The sequence below is a fragment of the Dunckerocampus dactyliophorus genome, chromosome 1, assembly GCF_027744805.1.
Source record: "Dunckerocampus dactyliophorus isolate RoL2022-P2 chromosome 1, RoL_Ddac_1.1, whole genome shotgun sequence".
NCBI lineage: Eukaryota > Metazoa > Chordata > Actinopteri > Syngnathiformes > Syngnathidae > Dunckerocampus > Dunckerocampus dactyliophorus.
Window position 1 is genome coordinate 17,854,697 of NC_072819.1, and position 13,793 is coordinate 17,868,489.

General features: G+C 43.4%; 1 protein-coding gene across 1 annotated transcript in view; it reads right to left on the bottom strand.

Moving 5' to 3' along the window:
- Positions 1-13,793, bottom strand: part of itchb (itchy E3 ubiquitin protein ligase b) — a 42,636-nt gene that overhangs the window by 19,076 nt on the left and 9,767 nt on the right. The window contains exons 4-8 of the mRNA XM_054770669.1: positions 6,884-7,008; positions 6,666-6,800; positions 6,522-6,570; positions 6,244-6,425; positions 4,209-4,458 (exon numbers count right to left, since the gene is read on the bottom strand). Coding sequence (XP_054626644.1) covers positions 4,209-4,458; positions 6,244-6,425; positions 6,522-6,570; positions 6,666-6,800; positions 6,884-7,008 — 741 coding nt within the window. The remainder of the gene's footprint in view (positions 1-4,208; positions 4,459-6,243; positions 6,426-6,521; positions 6,571-6,665; positions 6,801-6,883; positions 7,009-13,793) is intronic.

A 13,793-nucleotide genomic window follows, 5' to 3' on the forward strand; every position in this document is an offset into this window, starting at 1 on the left:
GTATTTGTAAATTTCCTATTGGCTGAAGGACAACACTACTACAAGTAGCTCCAGCTTGTATCTGAACAATGCCAGCTCACTGCTTTAGTCTTATATACTTGTCTTTGTCTATTTACGTAAGGACTGTCCAAGGGAGCCCCTTTGATATTTATAATTTTTTAAGGCCACAAAGATATTACCGTAAAGCACCGTGTATAAACTGCACTTTTTTTCCACTGGTAAGAAGCAAAAAATCGGGGTGCGGTTTATACACGATGACAGGTCTGTAACCAGACGCAGAAATTGACGAGAAGCCCATTTTAGAATAGCCGTCTGTGGGTCAGACAGTTGCTTTGACTTTAACGCCCTCTGCTGTACAGTTGCTGAAAATGCTTGTGTATGCAACTAACTTATCTGACGGCTATCTGTATTTTCACACAGTGAAACGAGCTCTATATACACTGAAGCTAACCTAAGCTTCCAATTTAAAATACAATACAACGTTGGAGTTTATTCAAATTCACACTGAAGCAATGCAATAAAATAATAGAAAAAGAGAAGCAGTGAAAGATACGATATCAAAACATCTCTGAAAATTGCAAATTTCTTGATTTTGATTTATTATTATTATTATTATTATTAATCTGTGCTTAGCCATAATATTTAAGATCTAGATGCCAAAGTTCAGATTTCTCCTTTATTCTTCTTTTTGAAATTTCTTAGTACCTTTACGCATGTTGATTTGAGATGAAAGAGTTGGCAAGCATTTATGAACTAAACATTTTTTTCCCCCCGCCATGAGCCTGAAAATGGGGGTGCGGTTAATACACGGGTGCGGTTTATACACGGTGCTTTACGGTATGCATATATTTGAAGACAAATCTTTTTGTTTTTATTAGGACTGTCAAAAATAATGCGTCAATGGTGGTAATTAATTTATTTAATCCATCCATCCATCCATCCATCTTCTACCGCTTATCCGAGATCGGGTGATCGGCTCCCCTTAATGCAGAGGAGTAGCGGTTCTACTCCAAGTCTCTCCCAGATGACAGTGCTTCTCACCTTATCTCTAAGGGAGAGCCCAGCCACCCTATTGAGAAAACTCATTTCGGCCGCTTGTACCCACGATCTTGTCCTTTCGGTCATTACCCAAAGCTCATGACCCTAGGTGAGGGTAGGAACGTAGATCGACCGGTAAATTGAGAGCTTTGCCTTTTGGCTTAGCTCTTGACCACAACAGACCAATGGAGAGCCAGCATCGCTGCAGACACCGCACCAATTCGCTTGTCGATCTCAAGACCCCAAGGTACCTAAACTCCTCCACTTGGTGCAGGATCTCATCCCCGACCCGGAGATGGCATTCCACCCTTTTTCGGGCGAGAACCATGGACTCAGACTTGGAGGTGCTGGTTCTCATGCCGGCCGCTTCCTACTCGGCTGCGAACCGATCCAGTGAAAGTTGAAGTTCATGGCTTGATGAAGCCAGCAGGACCACATCATCTGCAAAAAGCAGAGACTCAATCCTGCAGCCACCAAACCGGAACCCCTCAACGCCCTGGCTGCGCCTCGAAATTCTGTCCATAAAAATAATGAACAGAATTGGTGACAAAGGGCAGCCCTGGCGGAGTCCAACCCTCACTGGAAACGGGTCCAACTTACTGCCAGCAATGCAAACTAAACTCTGACACCGGTCATACAGGGAACGAACAGCCTGAATTAGCTGGTCCGATACCCCATACTCCTGGAGTACTTCCCACAGAATTCCTCGAGGAACACGGTCGAATGCCTTCTCCAAGTCCACAAAACACATGTAGACTGGTTGGGCAAACTCCCATGCACCCTCAAGGACCCTGCTGAGAGTGTAGAGCTGGTCCACAGTTCCACGACCAGGACGAAAACCACACTGCTCCTCCTGAATCCGAGATTCAACTATCCGGAACATCCTCCACTGCAGAACCCCTGAACAGACCTTACCAGGGAGGCTGAGGAGTGTGATTCCACGATAGTTGGAACACACCCTCCGGTTCTCCCCCTTCTTAAAAAGGGGGACCACCACCCCGGTCTGCCAATCCAGAGGTACTGCCCCCGATGTCCACGCGATGCTGCAGAGTCATGTCAACCAAGACATGACTACAGCATCCATGGCCTTAAGGAACTCCGGGCGAATCCCATCCACCCCCGGGTCCTGCCACCGAGGAGCTTTTTGACAACCTCAGTCCCAGAGATAGAAGAGCCCACCGTGGAGTCCCCAGGCTCTGCTTCCTCATAGGAAGACGTGTCAGTGGGATTGAGGAGGTCTTCGAAGTATTCTTTCCACCGATCCACAACATCCCAAGTCGAGGTCAGCAGCACACCATTCCCACCATACATGGCGTGGCTGTGCACTGCTTCCCCCTCCTGAGACGCCAAATGGTGGTCCAGAATCTCTTCGAAGCCGTCCAAAAGTCGCTCTCCATGGCTTCTCCAAACTCCTCCCATGTCCAAGTTTTTGCCTCAGCGACTGCCAGAGCCGCAGACCGCTTGGCCTGCCGATACCTGTCAGCTGCTTCCAGAGTCCCATGAGCCAAAAAGGTCCGATAGGACTCCTTCTTCATCTTGACGGCATCCCTCACCACTGGTGTCCACCAATGGGTTCTGGGATTACCGCCACGACAGGCACCGACCACCTTACGGCCACAGCTACGATCAGCTGCCTCGACAATAGAGGTACAGAACATGGCCCATTCAGACTCATGTTCGGCACCTCCCTCAGAACATGGTCGAAGCTCTCCCGGAGGTGGGAGTTGAAACTTCTTCTGACAGGGGACTCTGCCAGTCGTTCCCAGCAGACCCTCACAATACGTTTGGGTCTGCCAGGTCTGACCGGCATCCTCCCTCACCATCGGACCCAACAACCAGGTGGTGATCGGTTGAAAGCTCCGCCCCTCTCTTCACCCGAGTGTCCAAAACATATGGCCGCAAGTCCGATGATACGACCACAAAGTCAATCATGGAAGTGCGGCCTAGGGTGTCCTGGTGCCAAGTGCACATGTGGACACCCTTATGCTTGAGCATTGTGTTTGTTATCGACAATCTGTAACGAGCACAGAAGTCCAATAACAAAGCACCGCTCGGGTTCAGATCAGGGGGGCCCGTTCCTCCCAATCACGCCTCTCCAGGTCTCACTGTCGCTGCTAACGTGAGTGTTGAAGTTCCCCTGCAGAACAAGGGAATCGCCTGAGGGAGCAATCTCTAGTACTTCCTCTAGAGACTCCAAAAAGGGTGGGTATTCTGAACTGCTGTTTGGCGCATAAGCACAAACAACAGTCAGGACCCGTCCCCCCCACTCAAAGGCGGAGGGAAACTACCCTCTCGTTCACCGGGTTAAACTCCAACATGCAGGCCACAAGCCGGGGCGCAACAAGAATTGCTACCCCTGCCCATCGCCTCTCACTGCTGGCAACGCCAGAGTGGAACAAGGTCCAACCCCTCTCATGAGGACTGCTTCCAGAGCCCTTGCTGCGTGTTGAGGTGAGTCCGACTAGCCGGAACTTCTCAACCTCATGCACCAGCTCAGGCTCTTTCCCTACCAGAGAGGTGACATTCCATGTCCCTAGAGCTAGTTTCTGTAGCTGAGGATCGGACCACCAAGGTCCCCGCCTTTGGCTGCCACCCAGCTCACTCTGCACCCGACCCCTTTGGCCCCTCCCATGAGTGGTGAGCTCATTGGAGGTAATTTATTTAATTAATTACGTAATTTTTTTCTAGCGTAATTAACAAGCACGCCTCTCTGTTATGACAGTCTGACGCTGTTTCATAACTTCATTCTGACCTGAACACATCAATAGCACTACAATTCCAACACCATATACGTACTGTATGTATCTCTAACTCACGTACTCTGAACACCACAAAAACGGCTTTATAATGTGTGTGTGTGTGTGTGTGTGTGTGTGTGTGTGTGTGTGTGTGTAAGTGTAAAATAACAGGAAGATGAAGAAAAACATTTAGTGGATGTAACGTGTAACGATTCATCCACTACATTGACATATCGATTTATATTCCTATGATCCAACTACATCGATCTGTGTTCAACAAGTTGCTATTCCGGATTACATACCGTAAATTCCGATGTATACAGTAAGCCACTACTTTTTTTCTCAAACTTTGAACCCTGCGACTTATACACCAGTGCGATTTTTATGTGGAAAAACTTTGGACACCACTGGGCTAAACAAACAAAAACTAACCCAGGAGGCAGAGGTCCAGAGTTGACTGCAGGCACCCTGGAGGTAACAGCAGGGCCAACACTGCTGGTTGGCTGTCTGGTGGCTGGAGGTCCACAGTTAGTAGCTGTAGATGCGGTGGTGTTCCTGTCACTCGCTGAAGGACTGGAGTCTGGTGCTGCTGAAGGTCCTGGGACAGTAGTACGCACTGATGCCTCTGAACCTGGCTGACCGTTGCTGCTTTCGGATGGTGCAGAGCTATTGCTGGTAGATGCTTACCAAAGAAATAAATGGTAGCATTAATTTAGTTTACAATATCACGCCTGTTCATGATGACAGTATATATTAGGGGTGTAACGATTCATGCACTACATCGATGCACCGATTTCCATTCCTACGATTCAACTACATCGATCTGTTTCCATTCATGATGACATGTATATCGATCTAACATTGTTTCAAAGGTAATCAATCGATTGAATCAATACTATGAAATGGAGCATTGGATTTGCGGGTTCGACCCTCCGTCCTCCCGTGATCGTGCCGAAGTGTCCTTGGGCAAGACACTGAACCTCCATTTGCTCCTGATGCTGCGTCATCGCTAGGTACATGTGCTGCGAGTGCCTTGGAGGTGGAAAAGCGCTATACAAGTGAAAGACCATTTACCATTTTAACATTACATTTACGGTCCAGTTGCAGTGACGCTTAGTGACGTCATCATCCAGCACGGCATGTCCAGGTCAAAACGCATATGTAGGAATATTACAAATACAATCCCCGTATTTTAGTGATGCAAAATCTAACACTGCGCGCGCGGCATCCTTAAAAAAGCTATTTTTTCATATGATATAGGGTGTATTTTCATTCGTATACAGAAAACTTAAGCCTTTCAAACTCATGGATCGGAGCTTCAGGACTAGCATATACAGTCACTTTAATATCTATCTGCAGATGAAATTTCAAATCTGATGGTGCCAAATATGTTAATTTTGCCACGGAATTACTGTGCACATGCAATTAGTAGTGTGGCATGGAAACCAATACAGCGTGCTGCTGCAGCATTTATGACACTTTATCAAAAAAAGTATCAAAAAAATGTAAACGACTACTCTGTTGACTTTTAAAACAAATGTCACAGCCTAAGTTATGATATATTTTGTAGTACGGTTGTACTTGCCAAGGCCCGTGGGTAGATCACAGCTTTTGTCCTGACTCAATGTTAAAGCAATTGGAACCAAAGGCACTACAGTATTTTCCGGTATGAAATATGCTTTAACTTCTTTAATACTTAGAGAAGAGAAGTCAATGAGGTATCAAATTAATGTTCAAGAATTAATCACAAACTTATTAACATATTTCAAAATTTTGTAACATTCCTAACATACTGTATGTGCACTGCCAAACTGTCAGTGTATTCTTGCTAGCTGCTGCACCGTTCTTTCAAATGGATGCTCTGATCAGAAGGATTATTAGCTAAAAAAAAAGTCCCGGCCCGTACAGGTGAGAAAGTTTAAACACCTAACTGAAGATTCCATACCACATTCATTTGCTGAGGAATTTACATAATGTCCCTCATTGAGTGGAAAGTGCAGGTTTGGATTAACTATTTAAAGTAAATAATTAATCATGGCAAGCTATACCACCCTCTGTTCATCCTGATTTTGTACTGCATTTTTAAGAATTTTTTTTGTATTCAATGATCATTTATTCTTAAGTATTGCAACATTATTAATCAGATTCCCTTTACAAAGAATCTAGGAAACTTCACCTGAACTGTCCAGTATTCAGCTATTTATTTCAAAGTCACACTTGTTGAATTTTTGGCAAAAAAAAATTACTGAATCGATTTAAAGTTACTGAATCGTTTCGGATCGTATCATTCTAAATGAACCAAAATTGTCTTTGACTCGTATTAGCAACCACAAATCAAGATATGAATCATTATTAAAACAAATCGTTATACCCCTAGTATATACTTATGGCTAGTTTGAGATGTGTAGCAAAGCTTGCTTTGACTCCCAACGTAATTTAGTTGTACTTAATACTGCAAATATGAGACCTGGTGAGGTGGTGGGTCTACGCGGGGTTGGAGGTGGAGGCCTGGAAGGCCTGGGTGGCCGCAGAGGGCGCACGCTCCCAGTCGACACCCTGGGAGAACCAGAGATGGCCCCTGACCTTCGCCCCCGAGGAGATGAGCGGTGTTCTATGCTGTCCACAGTGGGGGAACTGTCTCGGCTATGTCTGTGAGGACAGAGGAGATGCACGGAATAAATAAAAATGATAAAAAGAACTGAAACTGACAATAAAAAATGGTAGTATCTTTCATTTCATTCATACCTTGGCGTATGCTCTCCATTGGGCTGCTGTGAGTCCCCATTTGACATATCTGAAGAACAGTAAATAGATTAGTGATTTTTGTTTTTCCACATACAAAATGAATCAATGGGCCACTAATGCCCACAACTAACAGTTAGGACTCACTCTGATGGTCGACTTCAGCCTTGGCGAACATCTCGGGGTCAACTGTCATGCCGTCCAAGCAGACACACAGGTCTCCCACCACATCTGTTTGGTCTCTGTCTGCACACAGCTGGATGGTCTGCACCACCTGAGAGACTACATGAAGGCGATATGAACAAAGAAAGTATTAACTACGGCCTGACTGCCATTTTTTAAGAATGTATGTTTGACACACTGACTTTTCATGTTATTAGACTTGAGTGTAGCACTGATGTCCAAAATGGCGATGCCAAGTAGAGTGTCGGCCTTCAGGGTCTGGTGGCTCCACACGCGAAACACTAGCTTGCTGAATGGAGTCACAATACTGTTGGAAAAAAAGACCCAAACGAACATGCATTTTGTAAGTACAGTGGAAGCTCCCGAGTTGCACAATTTAAAGATGAAATCACGTCAGGTGTTGGCTTGTGAGATCTCAGATCAGTGAGCATTTAAAGCAAAGATATCCAATCTTTGTCACCAACGGCTGCATACTGAAAAATTAAAGGATCTAGGGTGGTCATTTAGGTACTTTTCCATTTTATTGAAAAGGCTACAACCAATCCAATATGCTACATAAATAGGGATGTCCGACACTGGCTTTTTTGCTGATAACCGATATGCCGATATTGCCCAACTCTCAATTTCCGATTCTGATATCAACCGATACCGACATGTGTAACATCACATATCTTTTTCTTGAGTAAAATTGTTCTAAAGTAACAATACTCTTAAATGAGTACAGCTGTTTTGTTGGCTACTCCACCCATCTATGAGTAGATAATTAATGTATTACATATTTTATACACACATTTGTGTTTCTTGTGCCTTGCTTTATGTTGCTTTTGAAAAGATTAAATGTATTTTTAGCTTAAGGGGTATTGTTTAAAATGTATGAATTTGCTGATTATTATTTTGATTGATAACTTTCATGCTCTTATTTTATATTCTTATTCATTGCATTAAAACTACTCAATGGGATCAATAAAGTTGTTATCTTGGCTATCTGAGAAGATCAAATACATTGTTTTTGGTGCCGAACTGTTTCCCAAGTATATTAGTGCGTGTGTAAATGTATTAACGAGAGGCATTAACTTCAATTTCTTTGTAGAAAGGTGCTTTATGAAAGTAAGCACATGGCGGTGACGTTGACGTAATGCTCAGCACTCAGTGCTGAGTCTACCTGTATGGTTTTGACAACAGCACTTCCTGTTTCCCAGCCTGCTTTGCTGTACTGTTGTTGTAAATAACAACAAGCTAAGTTACATGTTTAGAGCTCACATATGGTAGTTGTTGGTTACTAAGCATTATCTGTTGGTAGTGTCTTGTCTGTTGCTATCTACCTATTACGTTGCTGGTTTTTTTTTTTTTTGCTGTTTCTTTAAAAACACCGTGAGTAAGAATGGTATGTGGAATGATAACCAGTCCGCGATTTCTACAGAACTACAGAACAGAAAGTTCGTTGTGAGCTCTGCCATTATTCAGCTTTCTAAATAAATAATTATTTCTTCCTCCCAGTCTTGTGAGTGGCACTTTATTAACTACATGATTAAATGTTGTTGATGATGATGTTGTATCGGACTGATAATTATCGGTGGCCGATATTATCGGACAACCCTACTAAAACGTTAAATAGATTTAAAGAAACAAAAACAGCCTGCATGTCAGCATTGCATTATTAGAAACAACATTTTTTTTTTTTTTAAACATTTTTCCCCATTTTGGTTGTGTGTGTTTAGCTGTGGTCGATTTAAAGGATAAGCTGTTTTTTGTGATGAAAAGTGTGATGATTGCCATAGAACCAGAAGCTGAACTTACTGTGAGAAGCTACTTGATATGTACAGTATGTGGAATACAAGTAACTAAATATCAATTACATGCAAAGATTCTAACATATACAATACAATTAAGATCAACAATTAAGCTCAATTAAGATCAACTATAGCAGTGATTTTCAGCTGGTAGGTTGCGACCTAAAAGTGGGTCACGGAGCCATTTTCAGTGGGGTCTTAGTCAAACAAATAACGTAATGACCCAATGTCCATGAATGCACCTCGCTCGGTGCTATTCGCTTGACACACTACTATGGAGGTGCATGCCATGTTTATGGGCGACTTGGTCAAGCTTGAGCGGGAGGGGAAGGACATTGAGTGTCGACTTAACTTAAAAAGACGGTACTGTTTAATGCCCAATTCGATCTATTGGCAAGGCAAATTTACCGGTACCTACTGACTGTTGAATCAGAGCAACTGGACTCTTGATTTTTCACTTCGTTTCACTTCTCATCCTGGTCCATGTGCAAATGGTCTAATTCAACTCCCCAGAAGATATAGCTTTTACTGAAAAATTCCAACTGCATTTCAGCGCCTTTTCATTCAAGGGAATGTTTGCAAATGGCTCAAAATTACACCACCAGTGCTTAACAAAGGCTCCTGCACATGTGTATGCTACCTGGGGCACAGATTACATGCTCGGAGAAGGAAGAGGACGGGATATAATGCTTGCAACATTTTGGCAATTTGGGTCTCCGCTTGTCATTGAAGGGTGATGGTGGGTCCCGCAGCCAAACCAGTTGAAAAACACTGCACTACACAATACCTATAAAATGTCACTAGATGACAGTAACGCTATGCCAACACCTTCTCGTTTCATCTTCATTACCTGACTCACCGAAGTCTTCAAATCATGTGTAGTTTTACTTAATTAGTTTTAGTTTAGTTTTATAACAGTGTTTACAGTCTCATGTCACATAGTTGCCTATACGGGAATCTGTTTTGAAAGTAGAAAGACTTCAAACAGGTGCCAAGGTCAAACAGGATCACAGAAATGGCTTGCGTTCAAACTTTGGTGTTTCTAGTGTACAAAAGCAGCCGCTACTCTCCAGCTAGGAAGCCACTGTAGCTTTTGTAAGCAGTAAAAAGCCTTTGTGTTGTGCTGAAAGTATCCGCATTGCTGTCATAATCCGCTGTATTTGTTTGAAAAACAAACCAAAACACTACAACAAAACACTAAAACCCACTACGGACAACAATTAAGGAAGCACAAAGCAGTTTGTCCTCCAATGGGTACTGACAATAGCACTGAACAGAGAGCTTTTGACAATGCAGACACAACAAAAATGAAACAAATTATACTGCTTGTATAGCTGGTCCCTAGTGTCAACTTGACATAGACACAGACTCAGGTTACATCCCATAGTAAACACTTGTTACATAATGACCCCTGAGGGCCTCACAGAAACTAGTCAGCTCTATTTTAAGACAGTTCTCTGCACGCATGTACTAGACTGCACGGAGTCCAGTGTTTTGCACTGAAATGGCAGCAGTGTTTCCCACAGGGCTGCATTCTTAATGCAGTTGCAGTTGCTTCATCACCTCTTTTTGCCTCTCATGCAAAAAACGTAAAATACGTCTTGGGGACCAGCCATTCGGGTTCATAAAAACTTATAAATACGTCTTTGGTATTGAATGAGCTCATCACAAGCACGGGCATTACAGTTTGTTGAAGATTTTTGTAGCAATATTTGCTGAGGCTGACATCGTGATTCCCTGCAGTGATTCCGTAGCCTGCAGATTAGTGTTGCGCAATGTGGGTGTAAACAAAAAAAGAATAGGAGTGTAAAGGTGACTATTGGGGTGCTATGTTTACAGGGCTCTAACAATTGTAAAAAAAAAAAAAAAAAAACATATTTAGAAAGTCATAAAGAGGTTTTCTATGGTCTAACTACAACAAAAATTCAGTTTATTAATATTGAATCCTTCTTCACAGAAATTCATTTATCGCGGTTGGGTCTGGAAACAATTAACTGCGATAAACGAGGGAAGACTATCTCTTAAAGCGTTAGGAAACTCATATCAGCAGTGACTTATGCACTGAGAGCTCACAGAATGTGCAAGCACATTCCACACACACGTATGCACGCACGCACGCACACAACAAATTAATTTGAACGTATGTGAAACACTGGACAGTTACAAGGCTCCTATATATCCTCCTATATTCATCGGTGTGTGGCATTTGGCTTCCCAGTGAAGTCCACACACACGCCATTTACATTACAGTGCAGGAACAATTCTTATTTGGGATGTGCACTAAGAATTGGAGCCAGTAAATAAGGTTATGTTATTCAGTCAATGTATTTCTCTACATGCTAGCAACAGGCACCGCGAGCAGAGGCACAAATACTATGCTGTCTAAACGGGTTACAGACGATTTATAAACAGAAGGGCCAGAGACAGTTGTGTGCTAAAAATAAAAACATTTAAAATAAAAACAATCGTGTAAAGATTTTATACAGACTGGTGTCAGGTGAACGGTGTGGTGTTCCCCAGGATGTTTTTTTTTTTTGTTTTTTTTTTAAACCAATCTGGTTTTACAAAAAACACTATTGGTAACTAGTGGTGGTGGTGTTTTATATATTTTGGTTGAAAAATGTAATCTTGAGCCAGCTACATACAGTCCCTTGAAGATTATTATTTACTTTATTGGATCAATTTAGGGCCACACTGTGGTTGGTGGCCTAGTGGTTCGCATGTTGGCCACACAGTCAGGAGATCGGGCTTCGAATCTCCGTTGGGCATCTCTGAGTGGAGTTTGTGTGCGTTTTCTCTGAGTATCCGGAGTACACGGATTCCTCCCACTTTCCAAAAAGATGCATTTTACATTAATTGGCGACTGATTGGTATGAATGGTATGAATGTGAGAGAGAACTTATACTGTATGAGAGAGAGTGAATGGCTGTTTGTCTATATGTGCCCTGCGATTGGCTGGCGACCAGTCCAGGGTGTACCGTGCCTCTCGCCCAAAGTCAGTTGGAATAGGCTCCAGTATACACACGACCCTGGTGAGGATAAGCGGCATAGAAGATGGATGGATCAATTTCTTTGAATGCCTATCTCCATTTCTGATGAAATGAATGAACCACAATTACCGCATAACAGCTAAAAGAGAGGGACTGTTAGACAATATCTGATTACTGTATAGTTCTCATTTAAACTGTTGTATGGGGTAGAATTTAAAATATTATTATCAGTGTTGCACGAGACAGAAAAACAGATCACACCATCACTTTGGGTTAACCATGCTCAACTATTCAGCAAATTCCAGGTATCAGGCAAATCCTCTCGACACACGGCAGTCTGGGCGTGATATTTTTACTAGGGGTGTCAAACTTGAGTTGACTTTTAAATAGAGAGAGGGTGTCTGCCCCCCGGATTTGGGTGGGGGAGGTGGTTCCACAACAGAGGAGCCTGATAACTAAATGCTCTGTCTCCCATTCTACTTCTAAAAATTCCAGGAGTGGCAAGCAATTGTAAATTATGGGAGTGCTCTGTTATCCTAGGTTGATAGGGCTCGAGGAGCTCTTTAAAGTGTGCCTTACATCCCGATGTACGTGTTTCCACATGCATGGGCTACGCTATTTTTGTGAAATTTGTTGGCCGTGGCCAGCACAAAGAGGAAGTAGGGTATCAGAGGGGTTGCAAGTGTGTCGTACTTAGGGAGCAAGTGATTCGTGACACCCACATGCTTGCTGCTCACCCTCCTTTGGTAGCTTTTAGATTGTGAGTGCAGCGTGCGACTCGTGCATGCTAGGTGTGCTTCATGTAAGGCTGTCGTACGTTTCACTCACTCGGGACCTACCGTGTGTGGGCATCGTACGAGGCTCTTGAAGCCCACTCACTTCGATTGCAAGATGGCCGGGAGAAGACACCCGCCGTGACCGGGCAAGGCACATTAATGTTGGATACCCTATTTGAGCAGCCGCTGTGCACCCTTGGAGTTCGAGAGAGCCAGAGTGTATAGCTGGAGGAGTCGCCTGCCATGGGAAGAGCCGCTGCCGTGGCTGGGCAATGTACACAATGTACTTTTAAACTTGCGACACATGCACTCCTCCTCTTAATAGCCCTTGCGAACTTGCTGCGTGCAAGGTTTTCCTGCGTGCAAGCAGAAAATAATTTGCATCCCAAATTTCTTCCTATGGGCTTTGCGTGCTGTCTGCGCGTTTGAAAATCCGTGCGAGCAATATGCGTGTCTCTTGTGATTTTTCCCATTTTTGCACATAGGAGCACGTACGTCAGGATGTAAGGCCCGCTTAAGATATACTGGTGCCTGACCGTGTAGTGCTTTATATGCAAGAAGGAGTATTTTAAACTCAATTCCAAATTTGACAGGTAACCAGTGCAGTGAGGCTAATGCAGGTGAGATATGATCTCGTCTGGTTCCGGTTAAGATTCGTGCGACAGTATCTTGGACTAACTGAAGGGTCTTTAAAGATTTCTTAGGGCAACCTATTAATAGAGAGTTACAATAATCCAACCTGGAGATCACAAAAGCATGAACAAGTTTTTCTGCATCTGGTAGTGGCAAGATTTTTTAAATTTTCTTTATGTTTCATAAATGGAAAAATGTTGTTTTTGACACTTGTCGTATTTGGGAACTAAAGGAAAGGTCCTGATCGAAGACGACACCAAGGTTTCTGACTGTACTGTGGGGTGTGAGTGCAAGACCATCTAGGGCAGTAATACAATTTGCAATCTTGTCTCTGAGATGCTGGAAACCAAGGACTATGATTTCATTCTTATCTGAGTTTAACAGTAAAAAGTTTGAGGTCATCCAGCTCCTTATGCAGTTAAGACACGCCAGACACAGTCTCAATATGATTATTATTAACTATATTTATAAAATTTGTATCTGGATCAATTTTGTTTACTAGTTCCAGACAATTATGGTCCGTGTAGTGGGGCCTGCAGAGGGAGCTGTCAGAGGAGAGCGCTGCATGATGTGGTAGTGATGAGGGAGAGGAGCGGGTGTGGCTATTGTAGGTAAATAGTCAACAGTATGACGAACTGAAGGTTAGCTGATAGAATGTAACTTTCTTTGTGGTTTGGATGGATAGCATCTTGCTTATACACAGAGAAGCGGTTCCAAAACCGATTGAATTTGTCGATGAATGGAATAGAGCATGTCGTGATATGCAGGCGGACAGAAGCCAGGTGTTCAGGCTTAGAATTCTGGAGAAGCTCCCGGGTCATCTGCCAGCTCTGGGTATTGGTCCACTAATGAATACAGCCTTACCGGAACTGCTAAGGAAGTCCAGGTGTTTATCAAAGTGCT